The sequence below is a fragment of the Gobius niger genome (genome assembly GCF_951799975.1).
Source record: "Gobius niger genome assembly, chromosome: 10".
NCBI classification, from domain to species: domain Eukaryota; kingdom Metazoa; phylum Chordata; class Actinopteri; order Gobiiformes; family Gobiidae; genus Gobius; species Gobius niger.
Window position 1 is genome coordinate 14,228,242 of NC_136861.1, and position 21,149 is coordinate 14,249,390.

The 21,149-nt window shown below is 41.6% G+C and overlaps 1 protein-coding gene across 1 annotated transcript; it reads left to right on the forward strand.

The window, feature by feature from the left end:
• Positions 1-211: 211 nt before the first annotated feature.
• znf652 (zinc finger protein 652) lies at positions 212-20,835 on the forward strand. Its single transcript, XM_079564435.1, has 6 exons — positions 212-447; positions 5,867-7,308; positions 9,173-9,320; positions 11,090-11,205; positions 15,562-15,706; positions 19,391-20,835. The coding sequence occupies exons 2-6, from the start codon at positions 6,331-6,333 to the stop codon at positions 19,972-19,974; spliced, it is 1,971 nt and encodes a 656-aa protein (XP_079420561.1). The 5' UTR covers positions 212-447; positions 5,867-6,330; the 3' UTR covers positions 19,975-20,835.
• Positions 20,836-21,149: the final 314 nt, after the last annotated feature.

Sequence of the window (21,149 nt, forward strand, 5' to 3'; positions counted from 1 at the left end):
TCAACGTTGCTGCTATGGTAAATTAATAAAAAAAATAATATATATAATCAATCTAATTGTTTGGAGGAAATAAAGCCCACTAATGAAATGGGATAATTGTGTGCTCTTTGATAAAAACACAAATGGAGTTTCTTGAACTATTATTTTCTCCATCAATGACCTCCGTGCGCGCGCGTCCTGTGTGTCTGGAGCTGCAGACGCTGCGCCTGCCCAGACAGCGGCCTGAGCGCGGGACGGCGGGGGACCAGGACCCTCACAGGGCCACGTAGGACGAGGCTGAGGACTCCGCTTTGTGGATATAAAATAATGCACTGCGCTTTGCACAAAGGAAACTGGCAGAAGACTACTCATCTGACTGCACATCCGCAAATGTAGATAAAGTGCGTGTGCAGACCTGAATCTGTGCAACTCTGCACTGACGCCGGAGGGAGGTCGCTACAGACTGAGGTAAGCCAACAGACCACCACCAAAACAATGCTAAATGACTAAAATGTATTCATACACTCGTGATACACGTCAGGCACAATGAAACTGTATGTTAGTGATCAAACCAGAGACGAGACTTGTCTGCGTTCGTTTAGCTCCACTTTGTTACTGTCGAGTGGGTTTGCCACTGAAGCAGTCTGGGGTTTGTTTAGAGACGGCGGTTTCTCCTAAAACTGTCAGAATGGTTTCTATTTACAATTCATTTCGGTTGCAGTTGAATCCACAAACTGTCAAGTTAAAACAACTGATGCTGCATAAACTTTCATTAATGGTAATAGCTGACGTCTGTGCTAGCAGTAAGCTAACTGGTTAGCCCAAAATCTGGGCGGTTTTTGGCTGAAAAGTGCAAGTGTGCCATGAGTCGGTGCGTAATGCATTTGGACAAACTCCAGACGCTGGCTGCGAGGGCCCTGTGCACGATGTTTGAGTGTCATCCAGGTTGTGGCACGTCTGCTGGACTAAAATAATGAAATGGCTGCGCCTTTAGCTAATGTAGCCAAGTTAGCCCATCATGTGTGCGCAGGTTAGTTGGCTACCTACAGATGCTAACGCTGAGTAGCCCAAGTTGGCCAGGCCTGTACTATGCTTCACCTCGTATAATGTTGCCTTTTTGTTTAACCCCTTCTGAGCTTTCACAACATGGGCCTAAAACTTGTACTAACCTAATCTATCACTGGAGACAATGGGAGAAAGAAGCGTTTGGACACATACATTTAATATTGGGACAAAATATCCATTGTGATCATTATAAATATCACAACATAGTAATATTATCTTCTGCAACTTTACATAGTGTGTAATAGTGTAATCTCTCATGTCAATGTTTTATGTAAGCTCTGAGCCTTTATGTTCATTGTAAGGATGAGTCCAGCAGACAAAGGAGCTAAAAGTTGTGGTGAGGATGACAGTGTTTGCATAGATGTAAAATTACACTCTCTTCTTGAAGCATCAGATTGAAGTGAAAACCCCAGAACTTCTCCATGACCTGATTATGGGCTTCGGGGCCAAAAAAGCTGTGAGGACTGGGTCACCCCCGCAGTGCACCACACAGTGAGCTGGTTAAGGTCTTACGAGTGTGGACGGACTCAGGAATGTGAACCCTGCCTGCACAGTGCTCACAGGCTGCAAGAGGGAAAGCTCATTAAGTCTAGACTGGAGAGAGGTTTGGATTTGAATAGCATCGATGCACTACGTTACAGCTGAACATGTTCTCACGTCTCAGTCCTGCCACCTCGATATGCACCCATGGTTTAGGAGTTAACGCCTTAAAAGTTATGCTCTCATCCTGCAGCCACCAAATCTCAAGCCACTACCTATCCGGTGTTTGGGGCTTTGTGGGTTTCACTTCATGAAACAAGTGTATGCTTTACTGACCTCTCTCAGGAAAAATTATAACATAGATTATTTTTTTTTCCTTTTTTCCCATCATTTATCTCCTCGCAATCGCCTCTAAATTGCGATTTGCATGGGATTCTTATATTGAGTTGGAGTTTTAGTCCTCTCTTACAGGATGATGCTTCTGCAAGTTTGCACAGAAGAGAACTTTCTATTCGATTTCGAAGTCGTGCAGTGGCTCAGCATCATAATGGATTGATAGTATTATTACATTTCATGCGTTTTAATGTTTAATGTTGAGGTTAAAAGTTCATCGTTCAAATCTACCCGGTGAAGGGAAAAAAAAGGGGGACGATCCGAAACTATCAACTTCTGCATGTTTTGACCTCCAAATCCGCCAGGCATGAGATCGCGTTGACTAATTGCGAGATATATTGAGAAGTCACTTGCCACATCAAAGCCCTACTTGTTGTGAATGAAAGCCCGAAATGACTCACGCTCAATATCAGTTACATAACCGCACACTCGCTTCATTTATTTCTATCGGCACGTTATGGCGGCTAATTTAGCGCTTGTAACACATTTGACAAACGCTGCTTTTTATATCCTCTTAACGCTAAAAAAAAAACGCTGTCAGCTGAAATCCCATGCGAAGTTTTTCCAAATGTGCTTCCCCATGTGATTTATATTACTCTGTCATTTTAGACTGGGTTAATCTATTCGGCTTTGTATCCGAGCGCCGGCCCTCCCCTGCTCTCCTAAAGCTGTCCAATTCTCCGAAGGATCAGCGCCGGCCTGTGCAAGACAGGTGTGAACAGTTTGCAAGCACTGCCAAAATTTGAGGCAAACCTCCCCATATTGGCTCCTATTAAATATCACAGGTTTGTAATACAGGATGTGGGGTGTTGACTGACTCCAGCCAAGAAGTTGTCAAGAAATTAAATTGGGAAACATTGAATTAGATGTGCTATGTCCTGTTGAAAAGCGAATGGTGACGCTGAATGGCCTGTTAGGAGCATATATGGTTTTGCTGTGTTTGCCTGTGCTGTTTGTCCACAGATCCAAAGGTCGGCAGTTTAAATCAACCTCTGCATACCGTCGATGTGTCCTTGGGCAAGACACTTCACCCTCTGTGTCAATGTATACATGTGGTTTGTGAGTGAGTGTGATTGAAGAGGGACTGATGGTGCTGGTCAGCTACAGATACGTGGTTTACCACTGAGTATGGAGAGTGAAATATAAAGGTTCCTTGTGATCAGCGCTGTCGATCCCTCTACGCTCATAACGAACTGTGCGTCGGGCATCAAGTGCTCTGAGGCCAATGTGATCGAATGGCATTATTATTATTATATATTACATTATTGTGCATTATATGTAAATGGACAGCTTCTGCTCACTCCTCCCCGTTTACCATAATGACTACGGTCGTGGGGGAAGTCATGGCGGATTAACAGACTCCCCCTCCCCAGCTCTGACGAAGCATGTTCCTAAAAAGGGCATATGGGCGGGATCTTTACTGTAGACTCAGCCCTTGCGTGAGGTGTAGCTCGCGCTGCTCCAATGCTAACAGTCCGGCCCTCATTAAGTACGAGATTTCTAAAATTCTTCTTACGAAAAACCGGAGGAAACCTACGCAGACATGAGGAGAACATGCAAACTCCGCACAGAAAGGCCTCGTCCCTGGTGGGAACGAATTCGAACCTTCTAGCTGTGAAGCACGAGCTCTAACCGCTGTGCCACCGTGATACAACGCAAGTACAGGTGAAACTCGGAAAATATCGTGGAAAAGTTCATTTATTTCTGTAATTGAACATAAGACGTGAAACGAAACTAACTAATATTATATGAATTATGGCATTCTGTCCATATTCAAAATATTCAAATTTTCTGAGATTTAATTTGGGTTTTTTACAAGCTGTGAGCCATAATAATCAAAATTATCATAATATTTTCACAGTTTAAGTTTAATAACAGAAATAAATGCACTCTCCCCCGCCCCTTTAAAACAAAAATAATAACTGCAGACTGTAAATCTATTTTCATAATATATATTTATTGTTTTTAGTTAAATCAAACCTTGAACAACTTTGGGCAATGACTGTAAAAAAAAAAAATATGAAAAGGCAGTGTGCAGTTGGTAAAGATTTTTAAACATCAAAAATTATATATGAATACTGTTTTTGGACTTTATGTAAAGTGACAAAAATGCCTCTCAGTTGTAACATTTAAAATACTGAAATACACTGAAATATACTGAAAATACAGTTTTTAAATCAAATCCATGTTTTGTCCAGTCCTACCGTTCAAACAAACATCATAAATTTGCTACAAACTCAAGATGTCCTGACAAAAGATTTGCATCATGTCGTGTTCTCTGGTGACCTGCTCGCAGCGACAAGTGAGAAAGGAAAGAGGGGAAGGCCTGCAGCTGCCCTGCTCATGATGTGCTTTGTGACTTTGCTGTATCATTAACTCCTTCCCTGTCAACTTTGCAAGAAATTAAATGTTTTGCCAATTGTACGGGGTTTTGTTTGTTTCCCAGAACAGTCCTTACCTTTGTGTTCTCCCTGTGCCTGCAGTTTTACCACTGATTTGTATGATGACCACACCTCTCTGAGCAGTCCAATGTATTTAAGGAAAAATGTAGGGCTGTGCAATTCATCGAAATTCGACTACAATTTCGATTATTACACTAAACGGTTACAAAATTAGCATAATCGAAAGAAAAAAAACTATTTATTTTTTGTATTTATTTTTTTGTACTTTAAAAAAAAAAAATTTGCAAAGCAGACTTGCATTATTTCATGGCGCTGGGATTATTTTCCCTTCGCATTTCACGTGCCGCGGCTCATGCTTTTGCCTGACATAAAAGCAAATGGTTCTGTGTGATGATTTCATCAGGCCGCACTGCTCAGTTTACTTGCGCAGGTGTGAGGGCTGGCCAGCAGGGGGCAGGTGTGAAACAGAGACCTCTCCTTAATCGAGGCATGCTTGAAATCATTTGTACTTTTATGACTGTTCAGAAAACAGAAAATGTTCTGCATAGTTTTTTTTTATTAATTCATATATAAATAAAATAAAGCCTTTTTTTTTAAGGCAACAAAAATAATCGTTGTTATTATTTTTTCAATAATCAAGCAGCCCTAGAAGAATGTATGATATAGAACAAAAGAACAATGAAGAAATTCCAGTTTTACTTTCAATTTAAGATGCCAGTCCTGTCTGAATTACCCTTTACTTGATTTTTTTTTTGCCCTGTTCGGGTTTAAACGTATTATTCCATATCTGAATTTCACCAAAGAAAATCTCAGTTTGACCTATTGTGAATCTGCTTTTTTACTTTGAGTCATCATCATTGTTCAATATGTGAGACACTATTGTTGTCTCCAAGCGACACCTGTTTTTGTTTGCTCCTCAGTGGTTTGTGTAGCGCATAAAACCACTGGTGCTGCTCGTTCGAGTGAGAAGGGCGTTTGAGGTCAACCAGATGTTTCACCTCTGCCACACGCATATAAACGCCACTCGCTAAAAAAGCAAAGCAAATACATATAATCCCACGAAACCAAGTAAAGAGTCAATATGATCCAATAAATAGGACATTTCAAAGCGCTAGGTGACTGTGTTGCTGACTGTTGCGCTGCATATGTTTCGTTGAAGTACAGTTTCCTGTGGTTGTGTTAACTCGAAATCGCTGAGCTGCGGTTACGCTCTGCTCGCATCAATGGGTGGTGTGTGTGCAAGTTAGTATCGCTTTCAAAGACCTAATCAGTGCCATGTCTTTGCTCTTCGGAGGTGCGTATGTCTAAATTGTTGGTCTTAAGTTGCCTTCATACTTAGATGTCTAAAATAATGCTGCTTCGTGATGCTAAATTGATGCAATCGAATCATGGATGAAGCTTTAACGTACATTTTGCAGATTCCTTGTTATGCCGTGTGTGGTTAAGTGTGAAGCTTTGTTAAAACTAGGGCTGAACGAAATGAGAACCTTCCCTGATCTAATCTGCATCTTTTTTTTTTTTTCCTCCCCTCATTGTCTCATTCCCAGGCGCTGCGCCGTAAATGGCTGTCCAGGCAAGACTCGCAGCTTCTTTGAACACGTCCCGGGCCGGCGCTCGGCTTGTCTTTACCTGTTTTCCAGCCTGAGAGGGAGAGACGAGACGTTGGCACCCCGCCGCGCATCAACCTTTGCCTGGGCCGACCCTGGGAACAGCCTCCAGCTCTCAAAACAACTCAAGACGGATCACTTTCACACAACCCCATGGACAAAACTTGGGAAATAATTGTATGGCTTTACAATTTATTAGTAGGAGCAGCATGGACGCGCTTTTTGAGTCAGGTTGACTGTTCGCCACCTCATCCCCTTCTCCTAGGTTCTCGGTAGAAGGAGGGTGGGGGGGTTGGTGCGGCATTTCTGTGCCCCTCACCGTTGCTTAGACTAGTTTTTCTAAGCACCGTAATAAGTACCGTCCTATCTGCTCATTGTCCCTGTGGCTTAAACTCTTCTTATTCATGAAATCTTGCCAAAGCATCAAAGAAGAGGTTTCTGTCCCGAGCCTTAGCGGGATGTCCCAAGAGGAAGGGCAAAGGGCGCAGGTGTCCGGATCCTATTTCCCAAATTCCGACTTGGACCTCACAGGCAAAGTTTATAAGTGTGAAGTGGGCGGGGCACCGTACTCGGTGTTGGTGGACAGCAAGATGGCGGGAAAGGCTTCCATGGGAGATCAAAATGTTGGTCAAGTTACCCCACAGCAGTATTTCAGGGAGGGAGGGGCGGGGGAGGGGGGCGCCGGGACGCAGGCCGGGGATAACGGGACGTCCGAAGAAACGGACGACGAGGAGGAGGACGGGGAGGAGGAAGACGTCGGAGAGGAGAGCGGCTTCAAGCGCGAGCAGATAATCGTGGAGGTTAATCTGAACAACCAAACGCTGCACGTTTCCAAAGGGGACAATAAAATGGCAGCGGAGGACTTGGAGATGGCGGGAAGTGATGACGATAATGAGGAGGAAGAAGAAGAGGAGGATGAAGAGGAAGATGATGAGGAAGAGAGCGAGGAAACTGAGGAAGAGGATGACGAAGATGAGCTGCAAAGTCGTAGACGGTCAAAAAGAGCTCGCCAAGGGGCCGACATCTCCACCAGCCCGCGGAGGAAAAGCCTACGGACTGCCACCTCCGCCACTGGAGGGATGACCACCAGGGGGAGCCGCAGGCACACGGACGCCCCGAAGGGCAAGCGGAGATCGGGCAGGTCCGGCCCTCAGTCCACTGGGGCAGCAGGGGGCGCTGCGGGAGGGAAGGCGGAGGCGGAGGAGAAGGAGATGCTGGCGTGCGAGAAGTGTCCGCGGGTCTTCAACACGCGCTGGTATCTGGAGAAGCACATGAACGTCACGCACAGGCGCATGCAGATCTGCGACAAGTGCGGGAAGAAGTTCGTCCTGGAGAGTGAGCTGGCGCTGCACCAGCAGACGGACTGTGAGAAGAACATACAGGTAAGTCATCAACAATGAAAACAATGTAGCGCTGTGTAGTCAAATCATTTAGCTTTGTCCATGCAGCTTATCAGAACCTCCCCAAAGGATGTGTTTGGCTTCCCCCATAACGTTCAGTGCGGTTTAAAGCTCTTTCATGCTAACTGTCTGGGTGGGTTTTTAAAGCCGGCCCCATTACATAGAAAAAAGGCGAATTTGCGCATGTTAAAGCAGTACTAAGTATCTTGTTGACCTTAATAAATCCTTTTCATTGTCCCTCTGGGAGTAACGCAAGTGTTAATGGCAGTCTGGTGTCTCTGGCCTGAAAACCACAATTGCAACTTCGCTGCCACTGGGTCGGAGTCCAATACACACTAATGGAATCACAAAAAAGAAGCTAACAGGGTTACGGACAAAGCTAACTGCGGGCTAGCGCCACTTAAACAGTATTTACAGCAGGGGTAGGCAAGTTTGTGTCATGGAGGGCCGATTTTCTCCATTTCCAAAACGCCAAGGGCCGAAACTCACAATTGTAGCTCAAAGCAAATCACCTTTTTCAACAGCTATACGTTTTGCAGATAATATATGATCTAATGCGGTGTTTTGCTGGGAAATGTGAAAATATTGACAGTATTTTTCACATTCTGCAGTCCTTTTCTCGTATTTGGTATCTGATTTATGAAATGTTTCTTTAAATTCTCTTGGGGGCCAAAGGTTTTATGCTGGAGGGCCGAATTAGGCCCCAGGACCTGACGTTGCCAACCCCTGATTTACAGCCAAGTTTGAGTGAAAAGCATTGTCTCCATTGTGTAATTGGATGTACAATATCCCTCTCTCCCTTTGTCTTTTCTATCAGCGTAGTATTTACTCTCATGGACAATTGATGAGTAAAAGACAGCATCATGCTAAGACGCCTGCAGTGGCGCTTATGACCCCTAGTGGCATGAGTTACTTAGTACTGCTTTAAGACAAACACGTGGAGGAAAGAATGACACGCCATAACTAAATCATGTCTTAAAAAGGGCGCATCAAAGTTTAAATTGAAAGTCTATTAGAGCGAGGAACATCTGGAGCCTGCGACCACTTCCTTGTTGCTTCCGGAAGAAGGGGGCCACAATTTGTCCATTGATATACAGTCTATGGGCTTTCTGCATTACTACCTGAGCTTGATCTGTGAAACAACCGTATGTTTATTTCAAGTCCTCCCTCTGCCTTTTACAGTCTGCACCCAGTTTGAATCATTGTAAGAAAATTACATTCTTTCTGTAGGTTTACTTTTCAGGAGATTATATAGAATTTCCCTGGATTGGCTGACATTCTCTGCTGTAATGAGGCAGATTTCAAGGAATTAACTTGATTTTGCAAACACACGCTCTGGAATATGCTGTGTTTACTCGATCCCAGAACTACTGTAATGATGAATAAGTTGCCAACAGAAATGTCAGCTTTTGTGGATTTATTTATTTATTTGATGACTTGAAAAGCAGTGTCCAAATAATTCAGCCTCCAGTGCTTCAAACTGACAGACCCCACAGAATTGTAACTAACTATATTTAAGTCTTATGACCGGTTTGTGCAAGTTTTTCTGATTAGGATAATGCCTGTGGTAAGCATTGAGTGTAGTTTGCACCATTATATGAAGAAAAGTTGCAAAAGAAATATTCTAAAATGTAGGTTTGCAAATTGTAATCTTTATAATGATTTAAATGTTTCACACTGTTTTCTAATCCAAAGCATAAAAAGAATGAGAGCGCTAGTTGGGGTAGTTTTTGTTTTGTCCAGCAGAGGGAGATATAGCACAAAGTTAAACCTGAGCCTTAGCACTGTTATCGATGCCTTTAAGTGTATAAAGTGAAACATACTAATAAATAATGTTGTTTTCCAGTGTGTCTCCTGTAACAAGTCTTTTAAGAAGCTGTGGTCCCTTCACGAACACATAAAGATTGTCCACGGATACGCAGAGAAGAAGTTCTCCTGTGAAATCTGTGAGAAGAAGTTTTACACAATGGCCCATGTTCGAAAGCACATGGTCGGTGAGTGTGACTAAGACCACCCTTTGCCTTTTGTTATTACTTTCATATTTTCACTCTCAGAATATGTTCTATATTTCATACACTATTATTATCATACAGAAATAGATGAAATGTAAAAATTAATCTCTTAACCCTCACTTAAACAGAGCCCTTTTTTTTTCCAGTTTGGCGTTACCGATAATGTAAAAGCTTCTTGAACTGAAGTGTCAAATAGTGATGAAAATGAGGATGAAAATACAACAAAACAGTGACAAAAAAGCAATAGACAAGCAACAAAAACAGGATTAAAAAGTGATGAAAAAGCAACAAAAACAAGAGCCACAAAAACAAGACGAAAACAAAAAAAAGTCATGATCAGTTCTGTAGGTCTTAGCTTCAGGTGAGAAGCTTTTAGATTTGGGTGAAGTTGAACTGGAGAGAATGTGCTTGATTTTTTAAATGTATTATTATTATTACAAACGATGAAGAGGAAGCCACTAAATAGATATGTTAGTTATGGTTCAAACTCATTCCTGACTTTTCTAACATATTTGTAAAATCCCAAGGGTCACTTTTCAGGGTCATTTTCACAGAAATGCTGGAAAACTAGCCTGAGAGTTCCTGAAATTGATAGTGCTTTGTAATTTGATGGACAGTGTTTTTCCCACAGATGTCTTAAGTTTAGTCAGGAGGATTTAACTAAATTTGTTCCACTACTAGAAAAAAAAGAGGTATAGTGCCTTTAAGTGCTTGGACATCAGTCAATATTGCATCATGTTTTTTTTCCCACTTAGAATTCAGTGCATTACATGATAAATTAAAGTAACAGCTACTGACCTACTGTTGTGTGTTTTTCGATGTATCCGGACAAGGGTTATCAATAAATAGACCCAGATGAGCCAATCAATCCTTAAGCTGATATCTAGTAGATACTTGTTTGAGCAGGAATATCGAGAGAGGTTCATGAGCCAATCAGCTCTGAAAATTATCTAATCATTGAGATGTTTTTGCTGTACTTGTTATCAAAAATGGTCCAAAGTGTAAGCTTCAAGTTTCCATTTTAGTATAGTGACGACACTAACACGCTTCTTACTTTGAATTCCCTTAAGACGAGACATGGAAAACATTGATTTTTCACACAGGGGTCAGTTTTTGAGATATTTCGCTAGTTTTCTCATCTTAGTTTTAAAATCCCTTCTAACTAAAACCATACATTTATACCATGGTCTATCCATTATTTTGGCAATTGTTTTGCATTACATTTCTATTATGAGAAGATAAAATGGCAGAAAACCTGCAATACATATTTAAATCATTAATGTCCAGCAAAAGTTTCAAACAGTATTGTATTTTAATGATTTATTGTGCTCTACTTTCTGGCTGTGTAATACTTCAACTCATGAAAGAAGTAGACCCTGCGGTAATCATTTGTTGCAGTAAATATTTGATGAAGATATTGTGCGTAAAGCGGCTCCGGGAGCCACTGTAGCCCAAGACTCGAGCTCATTTCCCCTCCAGCACAATAAAGTTTACCTTATCTTACCTTTTATAACAACCTGTGCAAGAAAATAATATATGACTCGGCTTGAGTAAATGGAAAAATAATAAGTGATTTGTAATTTGTGTCAAAACAAGACATACAATTGTTAATCTGGACCAAAGCAAATTAGGAAAATCGTGACTAAAACTTGACTCTTTCACATTTTTAAGCTTGAATATGATAAACCTGTGAGTGTTTTTCTGTCAGCATGTTTCCTGCCTGTGAGTGACTGCTGTTGTCTGCTCCTCAGCCCACACGAAGGACATGCCGTTCACCTGCGAGACCTGCGGGAAGTCCTTCAAACGCAGCATGTCTCTCAAAGTCCACTCTCTGCAGCACTCGGGCGAGAAGCCTTTTCGATGCGAGGTAATGATGATAGACTCTCGGCTCGTGCTAAAATAAGCCACTGCACTCCATATTCCATGCCTTTTTTCTTTTCTTTTTTTCTTATGCCCTTTCCAAATGATGAAAGTGTAGTGTTTTTTTTAAAGAAACATGTGAAATGTCAAGTAAAATGTAAAAATGTGTTATAACGTTGTTCCCTGGTCAAAAGTAGCGAAGTGTTTTGTTTCAGTCACACAGTTTTGAGTCACTTTGTTGCGCTTTATCAGTAGAAGAAGAAATTACCAATCAATATTTCTTGGATTTCTTAACCCGCGCCTTTATCCAAGTACATTTGGTCAATTTTTCATACAATTTTCATCATACATTTTTATAATTTCATCAGTTTTGTGTTTTTTTTTTTCAGTTTTTTTCGTCCTCGTTTTTGGCTCATTTTTATTGCTATTTCGACACTTTTTTTCAAGAAGATTTTTAAAGCCGCACTTAGTAACTTGTTTACCTTAATAAATCCTTTCCGTAGTCCCTCTGGGGTAATATAAGTGTAAATGGGATGATTGGGGGGTCTTTCATCTCCCCCTGGTGTCTGGCCAGAAAACCACAATTGCAACTTCCCTGCAACGGGTTGGAGCCAGCAATACAAACTAATAGAATCACGAAGAAGAAGCTAAAGGGCTAACGGGCAAAGCTAACTGCGGGCTAGCGCTACTTAAACAGTATTTACAGCCAACTTTGAGTGAAAAGAATAATTTCCATTGTGTAACTGGATGTACAATATCCCTCTCTCCCTTTGTCTTTTCTGTCAGCGTCGTATTTACTCTTACGGACAATTAATGAGTAAAAAAACGGAGCATGCTAAGACACCTGCAGTGGCACATTTGGCCTCTAGGGGCATGAGTTACTTTGTGCTGCTTTAAGTAAGAGTAACGTTACTTTGATTTAATTTTGCCCAAGTTGAAGTACGAAATAATGACCCAAATAATTACTCAAGTTAGAGTAAAAAAAGCACCTGGAGAAAATGCTACTCACGTGTGTAGGTACTTAGTACTGTTCGAGCATAAAAGTTTGATTTATGTTTCCGTAAAGACATAAATTATGAGAAACAAACCATAAAAGTGAAATTATTTATAATTTAAAAAAGAAAAGCCGTAAAATATGTATAGAAATTAGAAGAATAAGGCACACGAAACACAAAGCAATATCAATATCAATATGAAGTTTTTGCAATGTTAAGGATTTACTCAGAGTTTCTATTTCTTTTTACTCAAGTAAAATACTTCAATGTAATATCACTCAAGTAGAAGTAAAAAGTACCATGTGATTAAACTACTCTAAGAAGTAAAGTTCCTTCAAAATGTTAAGCCTTCATTATACATAACATGTCCACTTTAAAAACATATAGATAAGGAAAAACTCTCTAGAATATTAAATGCCAGTGTGTATTTGTTTTGGTAGTAGTTTCTTTTCCAGTAATTTGTTCCTCTATCAATTATAAGCTTGATTAAAACTATTATTGACATTCATCAGCTGAACTAGACCTTCGAGCTTATTGTGATTAAGGGAAAGTCAGTTTGCTTCTCACTAATTTACACTTTTGTTTTGTGTGTAGAAGTCCATAGAAATCGGGTCAGAGCGTTCAAACAAAACGTGACCTGTAGCCTTGTTGGAGCAGCATCTTGTTCAAACATGGCTGACCCCAAACGCCAAACACGTGAAGCTCCCATCCAGATGTACAGTATTTGTCCAAATTCCTCAGGCCAAGTGTTTTTCCTGCCTTATGCACTTGATATTGACGCACATTTGCCCATATTTTAGGACATACTCACCATTACGGCCTTGACGGAAAGACACAAACCACTTTTTAAACTCCTGGTGGTTCCTAATCCAAATATTTTTCTCAGTTTTCTCTTTCTTATGATCGTCCTACTATGTCATGAAGTTCAGTAAAGTCCGTCACTCAGCAGTCTGGGTTCACAATAGAATTTGAGGATGTCAAATCTTGTATGAATCTTTATGGTCAAGTGACTGATTTTTCCGCTTCTGGGTGGTTCTGGCAAAAGGAATAATAAAGTTAAGTTTGTGTCGGAGACGAGAGTTTGATTTAAATGAGAAAAGTGTTTGTACAGTTTGAGGCAACAAATGGTGTCTTGCCTTATACATTATTGTGAGTGTTTGGACTTTTAAAAGGTCGGGTACCTTTAATTTTGGATGTTATGAATAATTGCTTTCTTATTGCTTTCTTTTGTAATGTTAGCACAGGCTTCAATGTGTTTGCATACATATTTCCCCAAACTTCCAAACAATAAGAAAGACAAGGCAGTATTAATGTAAAGTGTAATAGCCTCAAAACTGTATAACAGAAGGATGGTCACACTAAGAATCTAATTTCTTCTACCCTTTCAATGTTTATTCCATCTTAACACAACTGAATATTTATATTTTGATGGTACATAACATAAATTTAGTTTTGTTCACATTTAGAGATCAATTGTTTACCTTAAAGGGACTACAGTGAGGAAATAAGTATTTGGTCAGTTTCCCATAAACTTTCTATTGGATTTTGGCCAAATTTATACTCACTACTGCCACCTCAGGTCTTACGCGTAACTGCAGTCTCTATATTAAGCTCGTGCATGAAGGAATAAGTGAATAGGTCTGAGCTCATTCTACACATTAGGACATTACTGGAACATGTAGGGGGAGGAAAATACTTCAAATTAACCTTTTTAAACTCCATATAGTCCCTTTTTAAACCAATTTATTTTTATCATCAATTACATCCTCTATATTGTCAACTGACAAAAGAAAGTTGGTGTCATCGGCAAATAACACAGATTGTAATATGTCTGATGCTTTACACAAATCATTGATGTATAAAATAAAGAGATGTGGAATTCCCCAAGGTTGCATTATTGGACCACAGATTAATCTTTAATTTTTCTGAGGTATTGAGAGTAAACTGTACAAATTGTTGTCTGTTCAGTAAATAACTTATAATCTAATCTAACACTCCCCCTATAATTCCATAACGCTGTAGTTTCTGAAATAAATACTGTGGTCTATGGTGTCGCCTTTTTGAGGTCCATAAATACCCCAGTACTACTTTGTTTTGAAAGAAATGTCCACACAGATCATCCAGTAAGTAATACGTAGAGTAGAATCTTCTCTGTATTTATAAGCGTTACTGTAAGTCTGTTTTCATCCTTAGGTTTAAATTTAACTTCCTCTGTTGTAGGTCTTTGCCACTTGGGGAAGCTTAGCTAAACCAATAAGTGATGTTCTTTAGCTTCAAGGCCTTTTTGTGGATGGCACAGAGAACATGTGCAGGGTGGAGCAGTCCCACCAAAATATTTAAGGTTATCCTATACTGCAACATGTAATCACCTTAAGTGCCTAATATAAAGAATGGGTTTTCGCTAAAGACCAGCTACAGTATATTTAGTCAGGTGTCTGAGGATATATAGTGTATCTATTTTTGGAGGAATACACAGTCAAAGCGCAGATAGAGTGGTTTTGTAGGTCACTACATTATACAGTGCGGTACATAACAGAACTGTGCTAACCGACTTTTCCCCATACAATGAATTCCTAAAAGCTAGTTTCATCTTTTATGGCAATCCAATGTCTGAAAATGCAGTTACATTTATTTTATATAACACTTCGACTATGCTAATTCAGTGATTTACTTTTGATCTCTCTGCCTACAATGTCCTAATAAATGTTTCTCAGAATTTACAGGATACATTTGTATTATGCCGCTTTGATAAGATAAGATAAGCCTTTATTGATCTCACAATGGAGAAATTTCCTTGTCACATGCAGCTCTTAGAAACACTCAGGGTGTGCAAATAGGCAGAAAATGTGAGAAAATAAACAAAAAACGATTAAATAGTAAAATAGTGGTATCTTATGTACAATGACTACCAAGGACTTACTACATTTCAGTTCCATACTTATGTTTTGTGGGGGATTTTTGTTCATGGCATTTGCTGTACTATCACTCAAGTAATGTAGTTGTATATCATAATAGATTTCACCTCGTTCTTTATTGCTTATGAACAACCTTTTCATACCTCTCCAAGGGCAGCTCTGGCTCCACACTTAACCTGTCGCCCCTGATTGTACAGGACACAAAAAGATGTCCTTTGTGAAGAGCTTTGTGTGATTTTGTGTCCTTCCCTTCTCATCCATACATCACTTCCCATATGTCATGTTTGACCTTGATTTACCCAAGAAAGTCCCACTGAGACTCAGGATCTCAGTCAAATATAGGCCCATGTGAAAGTGAAGTTTTTCTTTTTCACATTGGATATGGGTTATAACAATAGTTTGTAAGTACAGTCTTGAGGCATATTTCTCTAAAATTGTTCCTTTTTTGTGCAGAACTGCGACGAGCGTTTCCAGTACAAATACCAGCTGCGCTCTCACATGAGCATCCACATCGGCCACAAGCAGTTCATGTGCCAATGGTGCGGCAAGGACTTCAACATGAAGCAGTACTTCGACGAGCACATGAAGACACACACAGGTACTTTTTACTGAAGCACAGCCAACCGGTGCTCGCTATATAGTAAATTATGTTGAAAACCTTAGGCCCAAGTGACTCACAGTACTTTTAATATCCTTTAAGGAACAGGCCACCGTTTTTCCATACTGTGATATGTTCTTACCTGAGCTTAGACGAGTTGATGCGTACCTGTCTGATCTTTTTGCGTGCCCGTGTAAGAGCTTGGTAGCTTCTAACTTCACCCCGTTTGGAGCTATAGGAATACATTGGGAGAGGCCAAATGCTAACAACATCTTTGGTCGTTTTGCGCAACTGAGCGCACACACAAAGACAAGACAGGTACGCATCAACTTGTCTAAGCTCAGGCAAGAACATATTTCAGTATGGAAAAATGGTGGCCTGTTCCTTTATAAAGGTTTAAAGTTATGTAAGACCTTTTGCAAATATTTGACAAATATAACCTGTTGGTGTCCCCAAGTAAGAGGCATAGGTATAAATATTCAAATACTGGTTTTACGATTAACCACAAGCAGAAAGCATGAATGTGTCCCACACTTGGTGTTGCAGGTACTATGGCTAAAACCAGTTTTAAAATAAACATAAAGGAATGCTCTTCCACATACACAAATACAGCTCCTTCCCCTAATTGTAAGCCTTTTCCACTGGCAATTCCTACCCAGACCAGTGCCAGGTCTACCCGTGTAGCCGAGTGTCTCCACGGGCCAGACCAGGGTCAAACGGGGCAGCCAGGCTCAAGTTTTGGGACCGAGCTCAGCCCAGCTCCAAAGTGCACTAAACTGACACTAACGTGACATGAACAAACTACTGGCCATCATAAAATATAAAATCTTTAATATTTCACAACGTCATACTTGATTAAGGTAAGTTCAGTTGTAGTTATGCCTGTTTTTAACCACAAAGAGAGCATCCTGTAAACATTTAGCAATTAAATAAAAGTATATTAGGATTAGGGTTCAAAACTGTTACATGCTGCAGTAATGTAAAGTATGTTTTTCTAAATATATTCCTTGTGATAATATTTAACTTTTAGTCTTTGTCACAGGAGGTTCTGCCCTGGGACGTGCCTGTTTGTTAAATAAGTACCTGCTGTTGTAACCTCTGTCACGTCACATGAACAGACCGGTTTTACCATTTTGTTTTTGAGCGTTCTAAGAATGCAGCTTTAAATGCCGTTCATTCAGACTTTGAGTGCAGTGTGATGTGAACAAGGACAAATTATGCTTTGCCTTGATTTTTAATGGTCCACTCACTCCATGTGGCGCTTGTGGCCACATTTCCTTCTCCAGACGTTTTAGCTTACCTTGATCTTGTGACACATCATGCCGATTATCAGAAATACTTTTAAGGATAAAGGATCGTTTTAGGATTAAACTAGGACCATCCATCCATTTTCTTCCGCTTGTCCGGGGCAGGGTCGCAGAGGCAGCAGTCTAAGCAGAGACTTAAACTAGGACTAACATTATTTATTTGGAAACAAAGATTAAAACAGTTTAGCTAAACATTTCATTTTCAGCAGCCAGTTTGAATGTGGATTACATACAGAGTTTCCGCGGAGCATTAAAAAGCATTAGAAGTCATTCAATGAATTGTGCCAAAATGAAGGCCTTAAAAGTCATTAAAAAGCATTCAATTAGATTCAAACTGACGGTGAATCTAAATTTCTTTATTCTGGTCTAAAACAAATTCAGCGGCCTCAATCTTCATCTCAAAAGTTGCCAAACATTGTTAAACAATGTTTACAACTCTCACGAATTGAAATATGGCAGTATTTTATGCATTTGTGCTGTTGAGAAACTTCACTATATACAGTAGTAGCCCCAGAGAGACTGACAAAGAAGGGGTGTGTGTTGAAGGTCATCAGTACAGGGAATAATAACTTATGTCCACTTCTATTAAACTCTGCGCTCTCTGCATGTGTCCAGATGTCGTCATCTACATGCATTATTATAAAGATAATAATGCATTGGCTTTATATAGCGCTTTTCTGGACACTCAAAGATGCTTTACATTGCACTATTCGTTCACTCCATACTCGGTGGTGGTAAGCTACTATTGTAGCCACAACTGCCCTGGGGTAGACTGACGGAAGCGAGGCACCCAGTTTGCGCCATCGGCCCCTCCGACCACCACCAACCACTCACGCACTACATTTGCTAGGCTTCCTGGTGTTACCAAACGGTCTCCCATCCAAGTCCTGCCAGGCCCTTCCCTGCTTAGCTTCCAAGGTCTGACGGGATTGGGCAGAGCAAAGGCGGTTTGCCAACCATATTTTACTGAATATGGTTGGCAAACCTAAGACAGCGGCAAACTTGGATATAGTATTTAGGCATTAAAAGGCATTAAATTTGACTTGCAGCAAAACCCTGACGGAACACAGCCCTACTGTAATGGGATATCAGCTATGCCAGTTTTCTTAAGTTATGTGATATCTGAGCAACTGTTACATTTAATTTTACTGTAGGGACTTGTGCCTAGATTTATGTTTTTAAAACCTGGATTCAGTCCATTGTGCACATTCTGAACAGGACCAGGACCAGGAGCAGTAACATTTGAGAGAAGATCGCTGAACTAACGCAATAATTATTTGTGTTTTTTTTGTTTGCAAAGAATAATGTTCTACAAACATTCAAAACTGAATTTGATTGCAATGATAAAGTAGGCCAACGTTTAATCTGGCTGCTGTGATACAAGCATTCATTCAGTCAAAAACATTCCAATTTCTGCTGATTGCTACGCCTAAATACAAAAATGCTTGTAGCTGCAAAAAGGTATGTTCACTGCTCATGCTTGCAGTCAGCCGGGCTCCAAGGACTGCCTAAAAAAGGAAAAGCAACCCACAGTGAACATTACAGTAAAACGCACTCGCAGACTTCGCCCAGTTTCGTAATGAGAGGGAGGAGCTGCTTCAAAGAACGGCTTTGCATATATTGTGGTTCGTAATGAATAGCCAGACACATGTTTCCTCCTCACTCTCTGATTTTCTGTCCCGCTGCGTTGCTATTTCCAAGACCAAACCGGGCTCTGTATCCTGTGTGTCTTTCACTGTATTTCTATGGCGGCTGTGGGTGGATGCGCGGCTCACTATTCTATTTGTGATATGTAATTACGCTGCCCTCTCTTTTCCCCACAGCTGGCCGCTAATTTAGCCCCAAGTTGGACCAGAGACACACCCAGACGCTTGTTTAACTCCTAGAGGCATGTCTGCGTACTACTGTCCAGACTTTCCAAGAGGCTAACATAACAGAAGCAGCAGATTAGCACATTAGCTGTCACCTTTTTGATAGCGGATGAGTTCACGCGTCATATGCCAGAGAGAGGCGTTTGGAGAGCCCTTGAGCAGCGTGTTAATAGCAGGCTGTGTGGGTGGGAGCAGCACATTGGAAGGCTCCATGGAGGGAGGTTAATGAGAGCGGCAAATCCAACTGAGCTACTGTTGTTCATTTTCACATCTCCACTCCTCCGAGTGTGAATCGTAATGGTCTCCTGCCGAGTGGGTGGGCTGGCAGCAGAGACCTCCAAATCAAGATGGCAGCGCATGTTTAAAAGAACTGTTTGGAAGTGAAATGCAGAAGTCGAACTCTAAATTGCTGCTTGTAAAGTGGTTTTGTTTCACACTGACGCTGATGCATGCCATTGTTTGGGCTCTATTTTTGGATACCTGATGTATTGTTGTGCTGTTTGCAGGAGAGAAGCCGTTCATCTGTGAGATCTGTGGGAAGAGCTTCACCAGTCGACCCAACATGAAACGGCACAGACGGACCCACACGGGGGAGAAGCCGTACCCCTGTGAGGTGTGCGGCCAGCGCTTTCGCTTCTCCAACATGCTCAAAGCTCACAAGGAGAAGTGCTTTAGAGTCACCAGCCCTGTGGTGCTGCAGAGCGGCCCCTCTGTCCCAGTGAGAGTCTTTGCCAGCACCTTCACCGCGGGCCCAGGCCCGGGACCATCCGTCCCTGCCCCTGTCTCAACCTCTGCCCCGTTGGGCCTCAACCCCTCAGCTGCCCCCTTGCCTCAGAGAGCACCCACGGGACACGCATACACCCATGTACAGCTCCCATCTGTCCCCTCTCACCATCTCACTCACGCCCCCAACACCCAGCAGCACCTCGCCAATGCCCCGCCCCACCACCTGACTGTCCCACCAGGGCCACACCTTCCCTCTCCCCCAGCTCTGTTCAAGAGCGAGGCTCTGAACCACTGCGGACATGAGGACAGTTACCTACATCACATGAGCGCCACAGAGAAGGGCCCTGCCCCCCAGCACCACTGAGCTCCCCCCGTCCCGGCCCACGCCTTTCCCTCACCTTGTGTGGGGGTGCAGTTCATAGGACATAGGAATACAAACCTCTCAGTGCATAACCTCTAGTTTAATTTTATAGAGTGAAATGTTTTTTACAGAAACCCTCTGTAGTTCTCTCTCAGTCCTCCATGGTGTAAAGTCTCTGTTTGATCCAAAGCTGCTGACGTCGACCTAACGGACTCCATGGATTATTACTGTCAGTTCTCTTCATGTTGAGGTGACCTTCTGTTGCACATTGGTCAGAGCGTGACTTTGAGTATGTCGTCTTTCAGCAATACTCTGCCTGTTCATACTGCAGGACTTAGGCATGAACAGAAAGTTTAATGAATGTTTTACCTGAACCTCCTGTGTCCCGGAGCAGGCTTTTCCTCAGTGGGACAGCAGCGGGACACGAGGCGCTGCGCCGTACAGTGGGAAGGAAAGGATATAAACCATTTTGTAATTGTTCAGTGAATCTGGACCAAATAGAGATTCACAAGTTTATGGTGCTGGTCATTCCACTTTTCTTTCCCTTTTCTTTCATTTCCTGTGCTAACACGTGTCGTCAGTCGTACGAGGATGTCTTGCCAGCTGGGTTTTTGTAAACATTTTGAGATTTCAGATATTATTACTCAATCCACGTTCTGCAGGATTCGCCCCAAGGCACTCACACCTCAACAGTTACTCAAGCACACCGGGACAGTACTGCCACTGGTTTTAGCGGGGCAGATTTGGCAAAACATTGTTCAGTTTGTGACACGGGCGTCAAATTTGGTTGGAATGCACCGAGTCCTTCTCTTTCAGAAAAGCTTGTTCGTTTCAAAAAGGAAACAAATATTTTCAAAGGGTGTGGAATACGGCGTCCATATTGATGTTTTGGGGGGTGGCTAATGGGCTTTTCTGAAACACAAGATCCTCATCAACATTTATACCAAATTTGGCTCAATCTGCTCCACTATTTTGGTTAGTGCAACCTCAACTTTTCTTATTCTGTCGGTCAACAAAGCTTCTGTAACAGGACACTATACTGCCACTGTGAGGGGCTAAACACAAGCCTCCCTTTGCTGCTGTTCAACGATACGGGTTTCAATTTCAAATGCCATTCACACCTGTACAAACCTGGGACCTCCATTAGGGCTGCACAATATGAAAAAAAAGTGGCCATC